The sequence below is a fragment of the Seriola lalandi genome, unplaced genomic scaffold (assembly GCF_002814215.2).
Source record: "Seriola lalandi dorsalis isolate HSWRI2012SDOR001 ecotype SW California unplaced genomic scaffold, Sedor1 jcf7180002054883, whole genome shotgun sequence".
NCBI classification, from domain to species: domain Eukaryota; kingdom Metazoa; phylum Chordata; class Actinopteri; order Carangiformes; family Carangidae; genus Seriola; species Seriola lalandi.
In genome coordinates, this window is record NW_019525658.1 from 974,922 (window position 1) to 998,421 (window position 23,500).

Consider the following 23,500-nt stretch of genomic DNA (forward strand, 5'->3'; position numbering starts at 1 on the left):
GGGGGGTACACAAAGAACAGTGAAGAAGAAAGATAAAAGGGAAACCAGGATGAAGCATGAGCAAGAAACAAGTTTAGATGGTTAGTTTGCACAAATACATGTGTACATCAGTAGGAGTGAGTTGGGGGGTGGAGGTCACACACATATAATTCAAGTTAAATGAAATCTAGTTAATAAAAATTAGGTTACATTGATTTTGTGACCATGTCAAGAGATACAGTTCATCATATGATCTAATGAAACAAATGTTTTCTTCATTCACAACAGCAAACCATTTACAAGAATTATGAGTTATGAGGTAAGGTAGGTAAATGTTTTTTATGCTGTTGTATGTTGGGGAGACAGAAATGCTGCACATGATAGAGACAGGATTAAAAAGAGTCAGGTTCTTCAGCTCATTAGAAAAAATTTTGGAGGAAAGAGTTGGAACCAGACTTCAGTGTGATGTCATCACCTTCATCAGCTGTCTGCTGCTGTGCTTTCTCTGATATCAGCTGTTGTTTCACATGTACTCTTTTTACAATTGTGCATTTTTAAGGTTTCATATTTGTTCCTGTTTTATTGGTCCCATTTTCAGGAACATCACTTTGGGCTGCTTGTATTAAATAATATTAACAAGGCGGTCAACTATGATCACACAAATCCATTGTTTCTAAGTTCCTATGATGTGAAATTTATATGAAATTATAAAATAATGTAAATAATGTTCAGAGCTAAATCAAAGTCACTCCAGACTGAGTCTGGAGTTTGTAAGTTTATTGGAAAAAAAGATAAAAAGGGATTAAAAGGAGATGTGTTTCTATTGTTGGGGTTAAATTATGGAACAATAATAATATACATTTAAAAATGTGTCATTTCCTTTTGGTTTTCAAAAGAATGGTTTACGGAGCTGTTTGAGGGTTACAGTGTGAACATTTTTCTTTTTTTTTTTTATGGGCAGCTTAAATTGATAAGAATGTAGGAAAACATCAGCCTGTTCAGTCACGTCTTCATACACAGACTGTTGGCTTGTCTATATTGTTTATATTTACTGTATAATGTGTGGTGACTGAATAACTTCAGAATAACTAACTTAGTGTCCTGGTGGGCTCCTGGATGACACTAATGTCCTCCTACAGCAGTGTCACTGTTGTGTAAGTGTTGGTACCACTTTAAAATCAGACTCCCCTTGTAAAGGATTTACAAATGGTTTAGAACTAGTTTATTCATTAACTTGTTAACACTTTATAAATCATTTATAAGGGGGGTCTGACTGTAAAGTGGGACCGTTTGTCACACTGTGTGGGGATGAATAAAGTCATCTGATCTAAACTAGTTGAGATGCTGACTTCCCTCCTGTCGGACAGTGTGTGGCTGAGCGTCACCTCCATCCCACCTGTTGTTTAACATGAATCACTGGAGGCCAGACTTTGTTGAGACTCAATGTTGATCAGATTTTACTAGTTTACCAAGAAGGATCTGTTCAATAACTCACCGTGCGTGCTCTGCTGAGCTGTCCTGCAGTGCAGTTGGTGGTGGTGGTGGGTCGGCTGGGGGTCCAAAAGCTTTCTGAGAAGCAGTATTTATTTCTGCTTCATGCTCTACATTGTTTTTGCCTGACACAGGTTCCTGTTCATCCTCAGGTGGTGAACTCTCATCAAATCCATCATCCGGATCTGCAGACTTGTCTTCGGGCTCTGGGGTGGTTTCTCCTAGCTCCTGCTGAACTTCAAACTCTGTCCCCTGTGGTTTGTGCTCAGTGGATGAAGCTGGATGGAGATCGGTGGCCTGTGAAGCCTCTGTCTGGCTTTGTGTCTTTGACTCAGTTACTGTCTCAGTCTCTATCTCTGCTGCTACATCCTGATTCATCTGGGTCCCACTGATATGGTGAGAATCCAGCTCAGCCACATGTTCCTCCTCCTCCTCCTCCTTCTCTTCCTCTTTGACTTGTCTCTCTCCATTCACATGTACATTCTGATGAGGCTTCTCCTTTTTTCGTTTCACATCATCACTTTCTTCTTCCTCCTGTTCCTCGGCTTCCTCGGCTTCCTTTTCTTTCTTATGGAGGGAGGACGTGTCGGAGCCACTGAGCAGTTGCAGAGTTACATTCTGGGGACAAGAAATTGAAGATCAAATGATTGAAGAATTCAGTGAGTGTCACTCAACTCCATTACAGTGAATACAATGAAGATTCACTGATATGGATGCCAGTGTTTCCCACAGATTTATTATTTGTGACCCCTCCCTGACCTGACTCCCGTCAGTATGGCCGCATGATATGCAAAAAAAATCATATTGCAATTATTGTTTATTAATAATAATAATAATAATAATAATCATATTGTTGATATTGTGACAGGAAGCAGAAAAATAAATCAGTGTATAGGAAACACTGGATGCTAAAAGCAGTGGGGACTCACTGTAACAGTTCAATGTGAACTGGACACGGGATCTTTCTCCATAATTTAGTCCATTTGAAAAATATGTCATTAAGATTCAGATAGATTCATCTAGATAGATTTGATCCTACCTTAATGGTGGAGACAATCACCCCCAGCACAGCCTGTCCACTGTAGGATTCACTGACGTCAAACTCCCCTCGCAGAGAATGAAATACTCCATTCATCACGCGCTTCACCTGCAACCACAAACAGCTGATTTCACTCTCATGGCTCAGTGAGAGTCATGTCACACACATGTCCAAAGACAACTCAAAAGTGAATTCCTCTTAAAAGAGACATCATCTGCTTCTTGAGCTACAGTGTCCAATAAGAGCACTTCTGGTCTTGGACTTTATCCTACTGTATACTGGAGCTGCTGTATTTATGTTCTGAAACTCTGTAGGTCCCGTTCTCAGGTGCCGCCACAACAAATATCTTTTCATGAATGATGGAAAACTGGATTATTGTGCTGCACCGTCATTCCATTGTTTCATATGTGTATGTGTGTGTGTGTGTGTGTGTGTGTGTGTGTGTGTGTGTGTGTGTGAGACCTCACCTCTGCTGCAGTGTCTCCTGAACTCTCCTGCTCTGCCAGTTTCTTCTCCAGTTCAGATACTCTTCTTTCAAGCTTCTCCCTCACAGCTCCTCCTTGTCTCTCCAAGGCTGTGTACTGAGAGAGGATAACATACAGTGACTGTGTGTGTGGGTGTGTGTGTGTGTGTGTGTGTGTGTGTGGAGGGGGTGTTAAGGAAGTTTTTCTCAGGAATGAATAGCAGTTGTGTGTAAAGGCGATGCCTTACAAACTTCCTGTATGTGACATCCGTGACAAAGTGCATTCCCCATCAGCTGACTGATGACTGTCCTCCCTCTTACCTTCTCCTGCAGGGCCTGCAGCTCCTCAGTCTGACCGTGCTGCTGCAGAAACCTCTGCTCCTCTGAATCCCTCGACTGCTTCAGAGCTGTAAACTGTAGAGAGTGAGAGAGGCCAGCCAATAATCACACATCATATATTCACATATACACAATATAACCAGGGTCTTCAAATAGAAGTCAAAGCTTTGTCACAATGTTATAGTGTGGAACTTCTCTAAGCATAATTAAATGATATATTATTTTCTCATTTCAAAGTAAGCGCTGTAATAAGAACATCACAGAGAGCCTAAAATAAAAGTGCTTCATTTTACTTAAATGAAATAGGTCAAAACATTCTCTCCTGTGTGTGTGTGTGTGTGTGTGTGTGTGTGTGTGTGTGTGTGTATCTCACTGACACTCAAGTCACAATGACTGGCTGAGTAGCATCACATGACCAGTACTGTAAAGGCTAGAAAAGCTGCACCAATAAAAATAGAAATGCTCACTCAAAATTGAATAATTCTTATTATCTCATTATCATTTATAGCACATAGGTCCGGCTCTGGATGCAGATAGGACAGCATCTAGGTCCAGACTGCAATCCACATATTACTGACCTCTGATATATAAGCAACAAATTAAAAATAAAACAGGAGAAACAGAAACAGAGACACAAAATGCCGCATAAACCTTTGTATTACTGATTATCTGTTATTATTCTAATATATGAAAAACTTTGAGTGTATATACAAGATAGATAGATAGATGCAGCAGAGGCCCAGATGTCCTGACCTTAAATCCTTATTAGAAATCAAGTTCTTAAAATTATAGCTCCTACATTTCCCATAATGTGATAATGTAATTGCTGACATCATCAGAGCTCCATTACTACAGTGACAGTTCCTCTTCAAGTCAACAACCAGTGAGACAAACTTTCAGACTAAAGTGGATGAACTTGTGCGCTTTTGTGTGTGTGTGTGTGTGTGTGTGTGTGTGTGTGTGTGATACCTTCTCCTCCAGCTGGGTCATCTTGTCCTGCAGAGCATCTCTCTGCTCTGATAGGTCAATCAGCTCTCTCCTGTGCTGCTCTTTAGCAGAGGCCAACATCTGCTCACACTTCCTCTTCCAGTCGTCGTCCAGCTCCGCCTGCAGCTGAGACAACTGCAACCCACACAGGGTACGAGCCGTTAGTGGTCCTGCTTAGCGACATCTTAACAATGATGAACATGTCTTTTATTAACTGATGGAGAGGATATTTAAGGGAGTTCAGAGAGAAGACTAACTGCACATTATCAATCATGTTCCTATAGTATCTTCTTTGCTGAACAGCCCTTTCATTGGACGCCACCTGTTCAGAAACGGCGGTGTCAGTGCTGGTCCTGGCCTTGCGAAGCTGAGCTCGGAGGCTGTCCACCTCCTGCTGGCTGCTCTTGCGGAGCTCCTCCACCTCCTCGTCCCGACGCTGGCGCTCAGCCTGCCACTTCTTCTTTCTGTCCGATAGTGTCTTAAAAGGAAGAATTTACATGTTTTACAGGTTTTAAGATTTTTTTTTGCTAATTTATTGAAATTTATTAAAAATCTAAAACTGAGATCTCCCATTTACAAAACCTATCCAGACCCGTAATTTGGCGCTTTGTAGAAGCCTCTTTGGCAGCAGTTAGAGCTGAGTCTTTGTCTCTAAAAGCTTTACCAATCTGGATTTCGGCAGTTTATCTCATTCTTCCTGGCAGATCATCACAAGCTCCATCAGAGTGGATTTGAAGTGTCTATTAACCAACATCAGGTTTCTCCACAGATGATCTGTGAGGTTTAAGTCTAGACTCTGGCTGCTCCACTGAAGGACAGTCAGAGACATGTGCTTAAGCCACTCCAGTCTTCTCTTGGTCGCCAGCAAGGTGAGGAAAAATGGGCCGTTTGATGTTGACTGAATCTTTATGAACAGCACATCTGATTGGGGTTACATGGTCCCAAATAGGCTACCTATACTGCAAGGCATGTGCAGGACCATCTTCATCTCTCCCACCCTTTCAAGTGGATCTGTCCATCCAAGTAATGTCAGAGGTCAGGAGGGAAATAATCACAAGAAGACACAAAGAAGCCAACGAATCAAAAATCCTAATGTTAACGTTCGTGGACTAATGGAGCTAATAAAGGTAGGCCAGAGGGCATCATGAAGGGTCTGCCATTAATTATTTAGCATGACCGAAATCAAAGGAGTTGGATTTGTCCTTTAAATACAGTCCAAACCAGAACATTCAAAACGTACTCAGGAAAGTGAAAGTCAGGAAAGTGTTTCAATGTAAAACCATGTGTGTTTAACTTTGACCATGTAAGAGAATCCTTTTACAAGTGGAATAAATAACTGGAGACACATTTATCAAGAATTGAGGAACACAACAAAACTGTCCATGGTTCTCGATCAACCACAGCGCTGCCTCTTGATACTGTATATATTGTATAGCCTGATACGTTATAAAAAGCCTGATGTTGATGTTGACAAAAATCACAACTGAATTTTGTTCCCAGTCCGACTCTGGCCTCAAGTTCAGTTTTTGTCTCATCAGACCAGAGAATCTTTTTCCTCATACACTCACTCCAGGCCGTCCTGTACCTTCTACTCCCTCTACGATAAAGACCTGGTTGATGCTGCTCAGGTGGTCGTCCTTCCAGTGGGTTCTCCAGCTCTGTAGAAGACTTCTGAAGCTGTTAGAGAGACTGTTGGCTTCTTGTTCGCCTCCCTGACTAAGGCCCTTCTTGTCTTCTCTGCGTGCCTGTCATTCAGGGTGTGCATGAGAGTGTGCTGCGTGCATATTGTGGGTATGGGCTCACTACTGGGAACACTCAAAGCTTTAAAAAAGGATTTATACCCTTGCTCTGATCTAAGGCATGCCACAATTTTATCATGGAAGTCTACAGAGAGGTCATTGGGCTTGGTTTTTGTTTTGACCTGCAGTGAGAATTGAGGGACCTTATATACACAGGTGTGTCTGTCTAAACTATGTCCAATCAGTTCAGTTGCCACATGTGGACAATCAAGTTCAGAACACATCTCAAGAATAATCAAAGCAAAGAGGAAGTACCTGACTACAGCAAAGGGTCTGAATACTTTTAGAAAAAAGAGATCTCAGTTTTTGTTTTTTTATAAATTTGTTAAAATGTCTAAAAACATGTTCGTCATTATGGATTATTGATTGTAGATTGATTGGCAATCTGATTGATTGGCAATCTTATGCATTTAAAATTAAAACTACAACAAAATAAATTAAAAGTGCAAAAAGTCATCCTCGTTGCCATGGTGACCTCTGTGTGTTGTGATATTAAGTAAGTCCTGACTCTGACACTGACAGAGGGACAGAAACATCACATGTACTCACTCGTTCTAGACCCTCTCTGTCGGTCTTCAGGTCCTGCACTTCCTCCTCCATGTTGTTGACTCTCAGCTCCATCTCTTTGCGTCGTTGCTTCTCTGAGCGGTACTGGGCCTGAGCCCTCTCTGCCACCTCCTTCAGCTCTGAAACACATTCGTCAGAGCAGCGTTGTTTTATTATGTTAACTTGATGTCACCTGAGTCCATTAGCATGTAGCATCGGTTATTTTCCACAGTTCTTTTACCTTTTACACTGCAGGAAGAAGTGTAACCACATACACTCCCATTACCAGTTTAGTGTGTCAGTTTGTTTACTGAAGCCTTTTTAGAGGGAAGTCAACTTCCTGCTGCTGCTGATTTTTATTGTGTTTGACTGACAGACGTTACAAATATTTTGTGCACCTCATACATATCAATGAGGGTAGACTTAATATTAGAATGCATCACAATCTAAAACCTGCAATCTACATTCAACACAAACCTTCCTGCTGTGTCTCCAGGGCAGCGATGCGTTGGCAGTGGCTCTCACCGTCCTGCAGCACTGAGCTCAGTTTACTCTGCAGCTCCATGGCCTTCTGCTGGTGAGCTGTGGCTTCCAGCTGCAGCTGGGACAGCCGGGCTGCAGATGAAGCCAGATCTTCTGTTAGACGAACCTGGTGGGAGGACAGAGGGAGGGGTGAGACGAGGAGATGTGCGGTGGCTGTCGACATGTAATCAAAGCCCAGGCCACAAACAGACACTGGAACAGAGCAGTGACAGCCTGGATGAGTGGCTACTGGTGATGGTGGTGTGAGCAACGTGACCCTGTGGAAGAAAAATGAAGAGTGATGGCTGATGGAAAAGGAGACAGACGGGAAAATGAAGAGAGAAAAGTCAGTTCAAATGTCAATGAAGCGTGAAATAAAGAGGATTATTGCAGTGAGAACAGTTAGATCTGGGTCAAATAGTAGTTCCACATGATTCTTGTCATTTTGTGCAGCTTCTTTGGAAGCGGTTGGTAATCATATCAGCTGTTTAGTCCCAGTATCGCATCCAAAGTGAATTTGAAATCACTTGCAGAGACTCTCTAAACTGTGTCCTGTGACCTATGAACTGACTGTTTACTGTCTCAGGGATTTATGTGTTGTGCTCCCTCTAAATGGACATGATTGCAAAATGATTTTAGGCAGAAACAGCAGGTTTAATCTGTCAGTGACTAATTTCACTAAGGAGCTCAAAACAGAATCTGCCTCAGTGAAGCTGCTGATTTGAAAATGAACTTACACAATTTCACTTTTTCATTGTTTTTCTTTATGTTGCAGATACTGTTTGACCCCAGTCTGGTAGCAGTACACAGAGGAAACAGGCTCACCTGGCCAGAGCCCAGGTCCCGAGGCAGTGCATGCTGGGAAGAGAGAGCAGTAAATGCTAGATTTTCCTCAGAGCAGCACAGACAACCAGGGAGAGACCAATTGGTAAAGAGTGGAGCATTTAGTATTAGCATCAGATTTGCAACAGGAAACAGACAGTGCATGCTTCAGAAAATACCAACCCAGTCTCCACTGACAGTGTATGTCTGAAGAGACAAATTATCAGGTGAAATTCAGATTGTGCAGAATAGAAGCTACTTTTACTTACTAATCCAAATGTAAAGCTATATTAGCTTTATTATTATTAATTAATATTAATATTAATATTATTCATAGATTTTTTTTTAATCAATAAAAGAACCCTTAACCCCAGTTTATTTAAAAGACTCAGAATCACCAAATTTGGAGATTTCAAATTCTAGGAATCAAGGAATCGACAAAATGTGAAAAAGAAATTTAAAATCTGTTACAGAAACATCTAAAATAACTAGGATTACAGCCTCTGCCAACCAGTCAAGCTGCCGGAAATACGGTCACGATCTCCCCGTCTGTTCCTAAGTGGCCAGGAGTCACAGTGAAGTTGACCTTTGACCTTTTGTCATCATTTCTCTTCAATTATTTGTGTCATAATTATTGTATGAATTCTTGAGTTATGGCTGTGAGGTCACAGTGACCTTTGACCTCCAAAATCCAGTCAGTTCATCCTGAAGTCCAAGTCAACGTTTGTGCCAAATTTGAAGACATTCTCTTAAAGCAGTGGTTCCCAACCTGCGGGCCTGTGGGTAGTGTTCAGGAGAATGGGATGGACAGAGGGACAACCCCAGAACAGCTGTCCGGAAACTGAACTACATCCCAACCTTTTTTTTTCCTTTCACTCTGCCTGTTCCCTTCTGTGCTTTGTCTTGCTCTCTCTCTTCCCATGACCACCTCTCATCCAGCCCACTGCTCTGAGCCTCCGGGCAGAGGGACGCAGGATGAACCAAAATGACAAATGGACAAAATAATAAAACAGCCTAACTAAATGCTACACACCCATTCAGACGCTGAAACCTAAAGTGAACAGCCCCCTTGAAGATCAGGAGCTGGCTGCGCAAAACCTCTTGAGTTAAGATTTTCTTTAAAGTTTGAGTTAAGGTTTCCTTAAAATAAAAACAATTGCACAAAACACCCTTAAGTCTTCTCCTTAAGGGTTCTTTAAAATGTTCACCTAAGTATTTAAGGTTTTCTCCTTATCTTAGCCCTATACTTAAGGAATCACTTAAAGTCAGTTCAACCATTGCACAAAAGACATTAATGACCAAACTAAGAAAAACTAGAATCACCTCCTAGTGGTTGTCTGCCTCCTCCACTCAGACTAGTTTCAGGTCAGATCCCTGTTCATCCAGAGTCATAAAATATGAACCATTTGTGTGAAATTTTGTCATAATTGCGTGTGAAGCCTTGAGTAATGGCTTAAAAGTGTTTGCTGATGTCACTGTGACTCCAAAATCTAAATCAGTTTGTCCTAGAGTACAAGTTTTTACCAAATTTGAAGAAATTCCCACAAGGCGTTAGGGAGATATTGCATTCACATGGCTAAAACCGCGTTTAGTGAGGTCAACATGACCTTTGACCACCAAAATCTAATCTATTTGTCTTTCAGTCCAGGTGAATGTGTTTACCAAATTTGAAGAAATTCCCTGAATGCATTAAGGAAATATTGCATTTAAAAGGCCGTGTTTTCTGAGGTCACCATGACCTTTGACCTTTGACCAACAAAATCAAATCAGTTCACCCTCAAGTCCAAGTGAATGTTTGTGCCAAATTTGAATAAGTTCCATCAAGGCCTTATTGAGATATCCTGTACACGACAATGGGACAGATGGACGTACTTACAAATGTACATACAGGAAAACTTTAAGTGTCAAACTTAAGAAGAAAACTTAAGGTGTTTTGTGCAACTGACCCATGGGGACTATTCATGGCAGGACACAGTGCAGCCTGAGTATTGTTGCTGACCATGTTCAACGCTTTCATCACCAGTGAGTTCAGTGAACTTCAGTACCCCCCCACCCCAACCCCACCCAGTCTCCAGACCAGAATCCAGTAGAACACCTCTGGGACGTTGTAGAACAGGAGATTGATGTGATGCATCATGTCAACATGGAGCAGAGTCTCAGAGGAAAGTTTCAACATCTGGTGGATCCATGAAGAACTGAGGAACTACCCAGTGATAGCGAGCTGTTCCTAATAAAGTGATTGTAGATGTTTTGTATTGTGTGCTCACCTGCTGCACTGTGTTTCTCCAATAAAAATAATCCATCAGTCTCAAGTATTAGTTAGCTTTCTTTCAGCACTGAGTCCAAACACTCACCTTGTCCTGCTCAGCCTGCAGGAGTCTGGCCTGGTTGTGTTCACTGGATGATTTGAGGGAGTCGTTTCTCTGTTCCATCAGCAGGTTGCTCTGCTCCACGTACCTGCACAAGCACAAGCACGACCACATTACATCCACCTCAAACTCATCTCTCTAAGATACATGAGTCAGTTCGCTCTGTTGTTCGTGTTGTAGTGGCCTGTACAAAACAATCTAAGTACATAAAGTACACAAAGATTACATATTTATTGTTTTTATTAATTTTAACAATTTCACCAACTTCAATTTCACTCTGCAGGATACAAAAGATTTTTCAAAGGAAAATGTCTGAGTAAAGCTCCATGTTTTCCTCTTCTTCTGTGTGTTATTTAAAGTGTTGATCCATAAGAAGATATACTTGTGGTTTTAAGAACCAAAAACCATCTCAGTGTAGTTGTACATCTCCTCTCTCAGGCTTCTCTCTGGAGCTCTAGTAACAACAGGTCAGTGAGCCAATCAGAAGAGAGGAGGCTCTGAGCCTGTCTTCTGATTGGCTGACTGTTTTCTGAGTGATCCAATAAAAATATAAAACATAGTAAAATATAGTGAATATAGCACATTTCAGGTAAACACTCAAAGAAACCAAATTCTGCAAGGTTTGGATGGTGGGTTCTGGTGGGCGGGGCTTGGTGACTGCTTTGTTGTGACATCACAAAGTTCCAGAAGTCCTGACGGCTGCTCTTAAGGTTCAGTTTCTGAATACAGGCTGTGTGCATTTCTCTGTGGACTGAGGCTTTGATACTTTCACAGTATTAATATAGAAGATAGACCTGATCTATAATCAAACTACACATGGACAGACACCTTAAGAATATAAAACACTATAAAATACATTTTAGAATGTGATTCCTCTTTTATCTTTATAACCGTTTTAACAAAAAGAAAATAACAACATGAATCTCCTGATTGTTGTTTTATACATCAAAACTTCACAGTACCATGAGAGAAAGATCACATAAATTTCTACAACAGTGGTAGAACATGATGTTCAAACATATCTGTGACTGTCTGACATTTTGTGACTCACCTCTGGTTCTGGTTGATGAGTTCCCCAATCTTACAGTTTTGCTCCTCAATGCGAGAACTTTTCTCAAACACTTCTTTCTTTAAACATTCGTTTTCCTAAAAAACAAAACAGGAGTTTTCAGAACACTGTTTCATTCCTCATGACAAGACCCACAACATTGGAAGATTTACTAAAGCAACCAATATTTGTTTTATGAACTAGAAACACCTCCTCCACTCAGACTAGTTTCAGGTTACATCCTGTTTATCAAGTCATATAAAATATGAACCATTTGTGTGAAATGTTGTCATATAAAGTCTTGAGTAATGGCTAAAAAGTGTTTTATGAGGTCACACCAACCTTGACCTTTGACCCCCAAAATCTAATCAGTTCATTTTGAAGCCAAGTGAATGTTTTTACCAAATGTGAAGGGATTCCCTTGATGAGTTCTCGAGATATCGGGTTCACAAGGCCAAAATCATGTTTTGTGAGGTCACCGTGACCTTTGACCTTTGACCATCAAAATCTAATCAGTTTTACCTTGAGTCGTAGTGAATGTTTATGCCAAATCTGAAGACGTTCCATCCACGCATTACTGAGATATTGTGTCACTAGAATGGGACGGACGGACAACCTGAAAACATGAGGAGGCGGAGCAGCAGTATTCAGGTGTGTACCTGCACAATTCTCTGGATGTTGTGCACGATCATGGAGGTCTCCATCGACATACCAGACACACCCATGGAAAGACTCCCCTGCCTTTGAAGGTCGTCGATCTGTAACAGTGAAATAGGACCACGTATTTGTCTTTTGGTTTAAAGTGTTTCATGAACATTTTCTCGTTCATACTATTTCTACCTTTGAGGCCAGGTGATCCACTTTATCTGCTACTTTTCCGACAGCTAACCGGACTTCTGTGTTGTGTTGGCGTGCCTCAGTCATCAGGAAGGAAGTCAGGTCACCGGAGCCTGGAGAAAACAACACGATCACAACTATATCACAGGGCTGCAGTTACATCAATCACAAAGCACTCTTAGAGCTGTGTAATATTATCAGCTACTGAGGCTGCTGTTGCTGAAGAGCTGCATCATCCCAATTTACTAACAGCTGTATAAAACCTCCTGGTTTGATCATAATGACTTCCTGGTATTGAAGTGAACGCTCTTACCCACATATGGGACAGTTTGTGCAGGGTAGACCTGGCCAACATGCTGCAGCTGAGTTGGAGCCACAGAGCTCTGAGTGTAGGCGTAAGGCTGTAAAACAGCACAGTGCACTGACGTTAAAGGTTTGTTTTACTGGTGTTTTGCACTTACTGATGATACGTTGATAAAGAATGTGGTGAAATCTCACCTGAAAGGCACGGCTGCTGTCTGGCAGCCCGGGCTGTGGGGCAACAGTGGTCATAACAGGAAGTAAGGCAGAAGGTGGTGCAGTGTGAGGATGAGGATGTACTGCAGAAACAGAATTTAACAGATCAGACTGAGGGAATTTACCCAGAAACAGACCTTGTCATCGTCATCAGAAACTGTGTCCTGTGATACATATATGAAGAGGTGGAAGAAGCTCACCGTGTGCTGAAGCTGGAGCAGCAGTGGAGATCTGCACTGGAGATGAAGCTACAGGCCGATCCTTCACTCTACTGCTGCTGGTGTCCTGGAGATAGAAACATGGGGGCAGACACTATTGTCAAAAAATCCCATGAGAAGACTCAAACCAACAATGTGTCAGTTCAACACTGTTTGACCCCGTCTGTGGCTCTCAGCCAAAAACCTACTGAAGAAATAAATCTTAGCAGTGGCTCACAAATGTGTATTTTGGTTTTAGAAAAGGTGAAATAATTCCCTAAAACTCAAATGTTACACAAAAAGGACCATGTAGGGCATTTGTTGAAACAATTTATATAATAAATATAACATTTTCTGCACATGAGTATTTCTGGCAACAGAATGGCACGAGTGTGTGTGTGTGTGTGTGTGTGTAAACTACAGTGTGTGTGTTCATGGTGATGAAGGAGCGTGTCGCCCAGTGAGGCTCACTGAGGTTTTTTTAATAGCTTTTAGAAACAAGTACACGGAGGAATAAGATGTTTAGATCTTCTCATGGTATTTGCTGACAATAACAACATCTCCTGACTTTTCCTTTAACATCTATACAGTTTGTGTCCCACCTCAAGCTCAGAGTCGCTGGATTCAGGCTGGCTCGCCACTCCTGCCAGAAAGGGCAACATGGGCTGACCCATCTTCGCCATGCGGGAAATCAGCTTGGCTTTAGTGGCGTCTGGATTCTGGAGTTGGAAAAGACATGACATAATGCAATAACAGTTCATTTAAACAAATCTTCACTGAGAAGAAGTGAACTTACTGCCAGCTGTTCACTGAGGGAGTTTGACTTTGCACGAAGTGGAGGCTCCCTGAAGAAGAGCAAAGAGACAAATCAGTGACAGAGGAGTTGAGGGTGATGCTGTGAACTGTTTCCTGAGGCTTAACTCTTACCCTGGTCTGCCTGGGTCTGGGGCAGCCTTCTGGAGTGTGGGCTCTGGGGTCAGATTCTCCACACTGGGGACTGAGGGAGGAGCAGGAGACGGGGCAGCGGAGTCTCTGGAGCTGGCACTGGCCCGATCAGAACCACTGTCCTTTGAAAACTTCACCTGAAGCACAGAACCAGCAGAATGAGCTCTAGTTCACACCTCACCAACATTACAGGGGGGTAGAAGAAAAGAGGTCATGTCAGGAGCTGCAGCATCTTAAACAAAGACGTAACTGAAGTATTCATGTGACATTAGAGCGATCAGGTGTTAGAGAAGGTGAACTACAGGAGCAAATGAGGGAGGGGGGAGAGAGGGAGGGGAGGGGGAGGGAGGGCATTACCCGCCGAAGCTCTGCTTCAAAGATAAGAGTGCTGTTAGCCGGGACACAGTTGGCGACTCCCTTGGATCCGTAAGCGAGGCTGGGTGGGACGATGATGAGACGCCGGCCAGCCTTCTTCATCCCCAGCATCCCTTCCTCCCAGCCCTGCTCACACAGAGGAGGACAGCAGAGTGTCAACGAGGTGATAACATGATAATAATATGATGAAGATTAACAGGATGCAGTCAGTTACTTCATTTTAAAAAAGTGTTTCCCTGTTATTAATTATTAGCAAACATAAACGAAGCAAACGGGGAGAAGTTTGAATTTTTACTCTCTTTTCAACACGGTTTGCTTCTACACTTTACTTCCAGAGGCTGTGGTTATTGTGAGAGGAGGTAACATCTGTCATAACTTCAGTGTCACCTGGTAAAATCTGACACATCCTGCAAAAACCTTCAGACAAACTGCTTTTTTGAGGATACAAGAGAGAAAATACAGCATTCCACATTGAACCGAACAAGTCACCTCATTTCTAGAAATATAAATATATACTAATAAAACATTAGGAATAATATCCAGACGCCTTGTTTAAACCAGTGGACACATAGTTGTGCAATAAAGTTACACTGTCAAAAATGATTTATGCTAGGAAAGTGAGTCCACTGTAAGAATAATGACTCAATTCTCCAGTGATCTGATTGGTTCCTGTGAAGTTAACGTGCCCCAGAGCAAGTTAACTGGACAGCACAGGTTACCATGGTGATCAATGCAGTTAAAAGTGAGCCAGCTACAGAAAACCCTCAAAGTTAAGCTCAAAGATAGATGATGACAGATCGATGTAATGTTGATATCATTATATAACATCAGAATACCATGTTATCATATTTAAATGATGTGTTCGTCTGAACTACAGTTAATATACAGTTTTCTGAATAACTTAAAATGTGACAGATAATCATATCGACATTAATGATTTCTTTCATTTCTCTTGTTGTTCTCTGTACACACCGACATGTCACAACTGAGCATCTTCATATGATCAAATTCACAGTATTTAGAAATGGGAAGAGAAGAAGAACGGGATAAAAATCATGTCGTGATGGGGAACTGTGAATCTTTTGGCAGTACAGTGAAATGTTTTGATACACAAACATTAAGGCATTAAGAAAAAACACCTGGGTACCGCTAGATAAAAAGATGCAAATAAACTGAAATGAAAATAGAAGAAAAATGAATTAGACAAAAAAAACTGTTGATTTAAAACTGTGTTTTTGTGGAGATTCATTTTCTTTTCTTATGTCTTGACTCACTTTTATCACTTTTCCAGCTCCGATTTTCAGTCGCAGCAACTTGTCTTTGTTCTGGTTGGAGTCAAACATCTGAAATGATATTTGAGATTCAATGAGTCACATGTCTGGAAACTTCACAGGAACTGGAGACAACATGTAGCCTGGCATCACCAGACCAATGTGCATTTACAGACTAGATCAAGTGGTGATCAATCCTGAAATATCAATACTTCTGATCCCAAATGTTTCTGCTCTTGGATCAATTCTCATACTGACAGACTGATATCTGAACTTTGGGGTAAATTAGTATTTTATCAATAGCTGAGTCACAGTAGAAAGTAACTACACTATCACCAGGATCTACTCTACATACTGTAAAACCTGGTTGATAGGAACTACTTCTCCTTTCGCCTGTCATAGTAATATGTGAACAGAGCGTTGACAGTGATGATGGCTGTCTCTAAATGTGTGTGATGTGTGTGTGAGGACTGTGAGGTTCTGCGGCAACACAAACCTCGTTAAGCATCTGAGATTTAGTCACAATAAAGAATATGTTGAGACCACGTAACCACATAACCACGTAGCGCTGTTCCATTCAAATTGATATAAATAAATTTGCTAGCTCATTAAATAAATATGGTTATGAAGTAAGTAATGAAATAATTAAAAAAAATGCTACAATAAATAGCTGGATAAAGATCAGGGGTGGAGTGAAATGTGTCTCCCTGGGATCAGATCACAATTAAATATTTCAGTTGTTTTATTATTGTCAAAGCTCAGGAGGCTGAAATGGCTGATTTGTTGCCAATGTATTAAATGATTTACACTACAGGCAACAAATCTAGACTTTGTGTTGACTGACCAGTAATAGTACAGTAATATTATTACTTTCCCTGGTAACAAGTAGTGTAAGGCATTATAATTTCAAAAACAGTAATAATATTGCAGTTACTAATCCTATTAGCACTGTGTTACCGGAATGCAATTGTTTTGTTTGTTTTTTGGAACACAAACAGGAAGCTATGATATCACCCTAAACGTGTAATGTGAAACCATTAAATACTCCCTGCTGCTCTTATGAGAGAATACTTTCATTAAAAAATTATGAGACTTGACTTTTTTTTTTTTTTTTTTTTTTTTTAAAACAGAGGTGTTTGTGCTCATGCAGTTTGATTGTTGACTCCTCTGTGAGGTCAGTTGTTCCAAAAAAGTGGATTTATTTGCAGAAGTAGCTGCCTAAACAGGCTGAAGGCCTATGTCACGTTTTCAGGAGGGGGATATAGCGAGAGCAATATAGTAATATAACGAGTAATGTAACCATTAACTTTTGACATGAAGTAATAAGTATTATTATTACTTTTAAAACAAGTAACAAGTAAAAAGTAAGTTATTACTCTTCCTGAGTAACTTGACTTATTGGCATTAATCTATTTCATTATGTATTTCACTGGCATTTTCTTATATTTCATTTTGAACAAAGCCAAATTCAATATAAGAATTCTCTGTAGACCCCAAGTGACCCCTGTGACCTGTGGATGGAGACACCGTCGTCTTGTTTCTTCACTCGGTTTTCAGGTTTTCCTTTAATTCGTCACCTGTCGAGTTTTTTCTCCTCTTAGTGTATTTGTTACAAACTATCAGGATCATATTGGTCTTGGTGATTCCATCCTGGGTTTTACTTGGCATCAGAAGGAACCTCTGGGGCATTACCAACGGTCACTGACAAACCAATCAGAGCAACGAAACATGTGATGTAGCACAGTGCGACTGAAACCCTGTCTGAATGGGAGGGGACTGAGCCAGAGCGAATAAACCTGAGCTGCTGATTGGTCTGGGTTCCAGGCTACAAACAATGATCAGATTGATGAAATGATGGTGAAAGTGTGTGACCTGGCCGATTGTGTGGTTCTGCAGGAGCCAGCCTGTGTACACCACCTCCAGACAGTCTCCATTCTCCACCCCCTGCCCCTCCCCGAGACTCAGGTCCTGAACCACCGCAGCATCTAAGGAGGCTGTGCTGTTTGCTTTCGCCAAACACACCTGTTGCACACAGAGGGAAACAAGTCATCAGCAACAGAACTCATCGTGTTTGATGAAACCTTGAACTCGATGTAGGTCAGACTGATAAAGAGGTTTTAGAAGATGCACAAACCTCTTTGCAGAAGTCTGATGAAGCTCTCTCTGATTCAAACATCAGGGACCAGTTCTGCCTCTGGTCGTCATAAAAAGTGCAGTAGTTGTTTGGTTGTACCTGAGACAGAGACAGAACATGTGGTCAGGAACACTTGAGCTCATTGTGACTCATGAATTTTTCCCTAGGGGATAAATAAAGTATCTGTCAATCTATCTATCTATCTATCTATCTATCTATCTATCTATCTATCTATCTATCTAATCATTAATGTAGAGACTTGCTGCAAACTCTACAGGTTATTCTCTCTGGAGGGAATCAAGACCTTGGATATTGTTCACAGGACAACACAGGAACAGGAAGTATTGAGAGTCTAGATTGTGACCCAGACTTTGTAAATGTTTCTGTTTGTTTTTCAGAAAACACTTATAAATTTGACCACAAATAGTCCCGTTTAATGAAGATTATACATTGACATGATACTGAGAGACTTGAAGTAACTCAAAGAAAAGCTCCACAATGTTTGTGACAAAGATGTTTGGGAAGAAGGTTTTCAGTCCTCTCACTCCAAAAGAAATCACATAGACAAAACAGAACACAATATGAACACAGCTGATGTCAGCTGGAACTTAGACTTACAGTTTTCTGCATGGTCATGATATGTGATCTGATCTTCATCTAAGTCACAAGTGCTACTAGCCTTTTTTTTTCCTTTTTTTTTTTTTTTAAAGAAACTAGAATTACCTCCCTGTTACATCCCTATTTATCCAGAATCATATAAAATATGAACCATTTGTTTGAAATGTTGTCATAATTGCTGTGTGAAGTCTTGAGTTATGGCTAGTATAGTGTTTTGTGAGGTCACACTGACCTTTGACCTTTGGCCACCAAATTCGAATCAGTTTGTCCTTTAGTCTAGGTGAACGTTTGTGCCAAATTTGAAGAAATTCCCTCAAGGTGTTATGGAGATGTTGCGTTCACAAGGCCAAAATCATGTTTCGTAAGATCATGACCTTTGACCTTTGAGCTTTGACTATCAAAATCAAATCACTTCATCCTTGAGTCTTACTGAACGTTTGAACCACATTTGAAGAAGCTCCTTCAAGGCGTTACTGAGATATCGTGTTCACGAGAATGGGACATACGGACGGACAAGCTGAAAACAATATGGCTGCTGCTCTGACTGTCACCGGCACGGAGGGATAAAAATAGAGCATGTGACAAAGCTCTCCTCAGGTATGAAGCATGTTGAGACCTAGAAATGAGCTAAACTGTGTCTCCATACATTGTTAAAGGTCTGAATATCTGTTAGCCTACATGTATTCAACCGTCTGCACGTCTCTACTCACCGTGAAAACAAAGCCCGTATGAATCTTGGCAGCGGCCACTTGTTTCTGTTGGCTCAAGTACAGAAGCAGTTTGTACTGCAGAGAAGAAGAGGTGCATTATTCATCAAAATCAAAAGTCACACCAGTAATCTCAAACAAGTGACCAGCTAGCAAAGCTCTAACCTCTTTTGTTGCGTGGTTGCCCAGCGCGGCTGCTCCCAGCTTCCCCTGCTTCACATACTGGCCGTTAATACTGTGCGACACACAAATGGCAGAGAAGCTTTTCGTTTGACTTGACTATAAGATGATTTGGAGGATTGTGATTTGATCTATAGAAATCAGCATCAGGTTCTTAAGCTTTGTAGAGAAGTGGGGAGTGAATACTTGCAGCCCATAGATTTAAGTACATTTAGAAAACATGAATAAAGCTCAAAGACTTCAATTAATATTATAAAAAGGCTTTAAAATATGAAAAAAAGGCTCCTTACTATCTGAAGGCTTGGACTGCTGTGGCATATAACACTGCTGGAGCTCCAGGTGGTGGAGCTTGTTTCTGGTTGGGCGGCGCTGTGAAGAAAAAGAAGACACATTCAGCTCACGTCCAAGTCGTAGTTAAAATCTTAACTCATTTCTGTCTCTGTTGTGAGTGTCTCACCTGGGGTGGAGCTCTTCCTGGGCTGTTTGGGGGCTGTATACTGAAATGACTCATTCCCCTGACTGGCTTCCTGGTCTAGTCCAAACAGGGAGGCCAGCTTTGCCCTGGAAGGAGAACAAGTGTAAAGATCATCTAGATACGTTTATGTTGCCCATGAAATTTATGATCCACTGATCAACTGAAGTTTGTTCCACTTTATGGTGATGCTCAGAGTCAAACTGTCCTGGCATCAGATATAAGATATAGCCTCTGACACAGCACTGACTCCATGGTCAGGCTCCAGGTAATGCTGCTCGTACCTGTCATCTTCATGTGGGAGTTTTCAAAAGTTACTGTAACTGCCTGCAACACATCAACAGCTCCTACCATCACTTCATCTGCAATTATGTTCATTCAATCTGCACAAATGTGCTAAAAAGTACAAACAACAGTAGGACTTCATCTACCAATTATTTTCATTATTCATTTATTTATTTTGATTAACCCATGAATCATTTAGTCTTTAATGTGTTAGAAAAATTATTCGAAATTACCATCAATTTTCCGGAACCAAAAACGATGTGTTCAAATAAAAAAAAAAGTCCAAAACTTACAACATGGTCTCATGGTCGTCCTCACTATCATGGAGCTACATGATACACTGACATACACTGAAGAAAACATGCAGCGTGTGAAGCTCTAAAAACAACGAGTTAATAGACCATGCATAATGGTCTATATAAGAGAGAAGCAGCAAATCTTCATGTCTGACAACAACACGCTCAGACCACTAGACCATTACAAACTGTAAACATCATCACAACTTCTACCTCAATCATAGGCACCAATCAGCATTTCCAACAGCTGGGATCAAACCTGCTGAGTCTAGACCAACATTTGTGGAAAGCCTCAGTGGCTGCCTGCTACTGACCCCTGGAACTCCTTCCACTGGTAATCACTGGTATCTCCCAGGATGGACATGTTGAATGCCTTGAGGCCCTCATCTCCGATGGTCAGGAACTGGGATGAGGAGGGGCTACCTGTTTGCATGTGTGAGTCAAAATCCTTCTGGTGTACGTTCCAACACTTCTGCCCTGGCCCCCCCCTGATCTCTGGTCACCCCTGTGAAGTCACACCACCGTGATAGATTCAACAGCATAGCAGAAGAAAACTGAGGAGCTCCGACTTAGCGTTCTCCACTGAGCAGAGATGGGCTGTGGCAGAAGCCTTCACCTTACTCCTCTAACAAGCAGCATGTGAGAGGAATTAGCTGCCAGGACACTCCTCCCTCCCTCAAGCCCCAGCCCTGCACTGACTGCTCAGTCCACCCGCTCATACAATGCTCCTGCAGAGCACAGCTCACAGCGCCGTCAGTCTGAAAATGTGGCAAAGCTGCAATTGAACACTGCTCAACTAAGAGGCAATAAGTAGAGTAAGTAAGTGAATCTGTCTCATAAAAAAAGGGTCAACATTTGAAATCCTGCAACATGTAACAGCAAAATGCACATAAACCTAGAAAAAACAACATACACATGAGAAACTTTGAAAATGTTGAGCTAGTTCTGAGGGATCTGGTTTATCAGGCAGCCGTTTACCAAAGCTGGTAAATTATCACATTAAGTCAGTGTCTGCATCATGAAGCTAGGTTGGAGTATTAGGGCCACATTGAGGAAATTTACAAGCATGAAGTGGTAATATTACAAGAATTAAAAATGTAAAATTTCTGGAGAAAAAAAACATAATTTTTTAGGAATATTACATCAACAAATCAAACAAGTGAAAGAACAGTCAGTGGCAGCCTGAGCTGCTTCTGGTATCTGCTGTTTGTCTAAACATAGAACAGATTCAGTCTCTTCACAATCTTTTCAATGTCCTGGTGATGATGATGATGATGATTATGATGATAATGATGCTGATGCTGATGAGCCAAAAGATGAAGTATCTCCTTGTTAGTGAAACCTCTGCTGCAGTATAACTTCACAGGATGCTCCATGTTCCTCATTTAAAAGCCTCTGATATTTCTCCTCTAAAACAACACGGAACCTAAAATTACATCTTTATTCTCGTAATATTACGTCTTTATTCTTGTAAAATTACGAATGAATTCTTGTAAAATTGACTTCATTCTCATATTATGACTTTTTACTCGTAAAATTACGACTTTATTCTTATAATATCATAACTTTATTATTGAAATTTCAGGCAGCTCAGTGGCTAAAGTAGGAATGTGAAATCTATTCTTTTTATCGCAACTTGAACATATCACAGAGCCTGAAGAGCTTCATTCATGAAAACTACTGAGCAGAGAACAGATTGGGTGGATTTGTGAAATCATGTGACAACTCATCAGACCAGCGAATGGACCAGGGCAGAGATGCAGTGGAAACAGGATCAGTGGAAACGTATCTGATATAACATCCTAGAAAAAGCTCCATGAACTGCTCCAATTCCTGGTTTGTTACACGACAATACTCTGTAGCCACTAACTTCCATATAATGATAACAGTCATGTGATCAGACAACTCTGACGTCTCCTTTCAAACATCTAGCAGCATAATTAGGGTTAAATCTGAGCAGGACCTCTGTCAGTATCAGTGATCACACATGTCCTTCAGAAAGGAAAACTTTTGTATAAAATCACCCTTCACGGTGCTTCTCTTGGTATTTTGGTGAAAAATAATTATAGACACAAAAAATATTTTATAACCATTTATTGGTATATTTGCTTCATACCGAAAAATGTAAGATGAATAAGAGAACAACTTAAATTGCCCAGGTTTTCAGTCATCTTCCAAAACGGATCACATACAAACAGAAGTCACGATCAATTGACAGATTTAAATTTAAAATTAAATCTGGCCCATAGACGAGTACAGCTAACCCCGGCTAAGTGGTGCAAGCTAGTTAGCTTTCAGGCTAATGGAGTTAGCTCGGTGGACAAAAACAAACTCACCCTCCTGACGGAGACAGGAAGTCTCCGTCCTCGTCGTCTCCGCCGAACATGTTCAGAGTCTGAAGCCTTTTTCCTCTTAAATAAAACAAGTAAAGAGCAGAGTTAGTTATTTTTACATGACTAGTTTCTTGAACTGTGACTTCCCCTTCCTGTTTGTGGTGGAGTCAGCTGACTTTCCACCTGATTCAGATTTAGTTACCGCTCGCCACCACTGGATGGCGCCAAAGACTGTGGCAGGTTGTTATAATTCAGACCCACAACAGTGCAGCAGGTCTTTCAAAATGAGTACTAAACTTGGCACAAATCCTCTTTGGGTATAACTCTTTGGATAAAACACAGTAGCCACTCAAAAATTCTAGATAGCTGCCATTTCTGGTAAAAAAAATTCATTTTTTGCAATAAGTTCACCTACAATTTTCCCATATGAATGATGTAGGTGTCAAATCTTACATTTTAACAACGTAGAAGGTGAAATTTAGTACACTGTAAAAACTTAAACTTGCATATAAGTTAAGCAAAAATATCAGCAAACTCACAAAAGTTTCCTAAAAATGCATTTAAAAATAAAGATTTTTTTAAACCAAAACCACTGCTAGCAAGATAGTAAGCTTATATCAGCTAACTTTGACAAAGTTGCACTGAGGTACGTTTTCATGTTGATGTCCAAAGTGCATTTGAAATGTCAAAGAGTGTAATTCAACTGAGAGGATTTCTTTGTTAACTTGTGAACCAGTTCACTAACTAGCCTAGCACGCTAGGCTATTAATGCTGACTTGAGGCTTTACTAAAGCAGGTAGACTGCTGACTTTTACAGAACTTCTGATTCATCATTCATAATAAATTGTTTGCAATTACATTATGTTTTATTCATTTTCATATATTAAATATTACAAATAATGCTCTAAAGAAATTTAAGAATTGTTAGTT

General features: G+C 40.9%; 1 protein-coding gene across 3 annotated transcripts in view; it reads right to left on the reverse strand.

The window, feature by feature from the left end:
• fkbp15b (FKBP prolyl isomerase family member 15b) overlaps positions 1-22,745 on the reverse strand; it is a 23,623-nt gene extending 878 nt beyond the window's left edge. Inside the window, exons 1-27 of one of the 3 annotated variants that reach the window (XM_023397724.2) lie at positions 22,574-22,745; positions 19,642-19,745; positions 19,475-19,553; positions 19,170-19,239; positions 19,008-19,082; positions 17,680-17,778; positions 17,418-17,567; positions 15,549-15,617; positions 14,257-14,400; positions 13,882-14,036; positions 13,751-13,799; positions 13,557-13,673; positions 12,958-13,042; positions 12,740-12,840; positions 12,555-12,642; positions 12,245-12,354; positions 12,064-12,162; positions 11,408-11,502; positions 10,342-10,444; positions 7,121-7,292; positions 6,647-6,783; positions 4,621-4,776; positions 4,281-4,433; positions 3,294-3,386; positions 2,977-3,090; positions 2,510-2,617; positions 1,475-2,088 (exon numbers count right to left, since the gene is read on the reverse strand). In XM_023397724.2, the coding sequence (XP_023253492.1) occupies positions 1,475-2,088; positions 2,510-2,617; positions 2,977-3,090; positions 3,294-3,386; positions 4,281-4,433; positions 4,621-4,776; positions 6,647-6,783; positions 7,121-7,292; positions 10,342-10,444; positions 11,408-11,502; positions 12,064-12,162; positions 12,245-12,354; positions 12,555-12,642; positions 12,740-12,840; positions 12,958-13,042; positions 13,557-13,673; positions 13,751-13,799; positions 13,882-14,036; positions 14,257-14,400; positions 15,549-15,617; positions 17,418-17,567; positions 17,680-17,778; positions 19,008-19,082; positions 19,170-19,239; positions 19,475-19,553; positions 19,642-19,745; positions 22,574-22,623 (3,389 nt within the window). In that variant the 5' untranslated portion in view covers positions 22,624-22,745. Of the gene's footprint in view, positions 1-1,474; positions 2,089-2,509; positions 2,618-2,976; positions 3,091-3,293; positions 3,387-4,280; positions 4,434-4,620; positions 4,777-6,646; positions 6,784-7,120; positions 7,293-10,341; positions 10,445-11,407; positions 11,503-12,063; positions 12,163-12,244; positions 12,355-12,554; positions 12,643-12,739; positions 12,841-12,957; positions 13,043-13,556; positions 13,674-13,750; positions 13,800-13,881; positions 14,037-14,256; positions 14,401-15,548; positions 15,618-17,417; positions 17,568-17,679; positions 17,779-19,007; positions 19,083-19,169; positions 19,240-19,474; positions 19,554-19,641; positions 19,746-20,551; positions 20,761-22,573 lie in introns of those variants that run through there. The other 2 variants (XM_087171619.1, XM_087171618.1) reach the window with 2 other exon arrangements.
• Between the last annotated feature and the right edge of the window lie 755 nt (positions 22,746-23,500).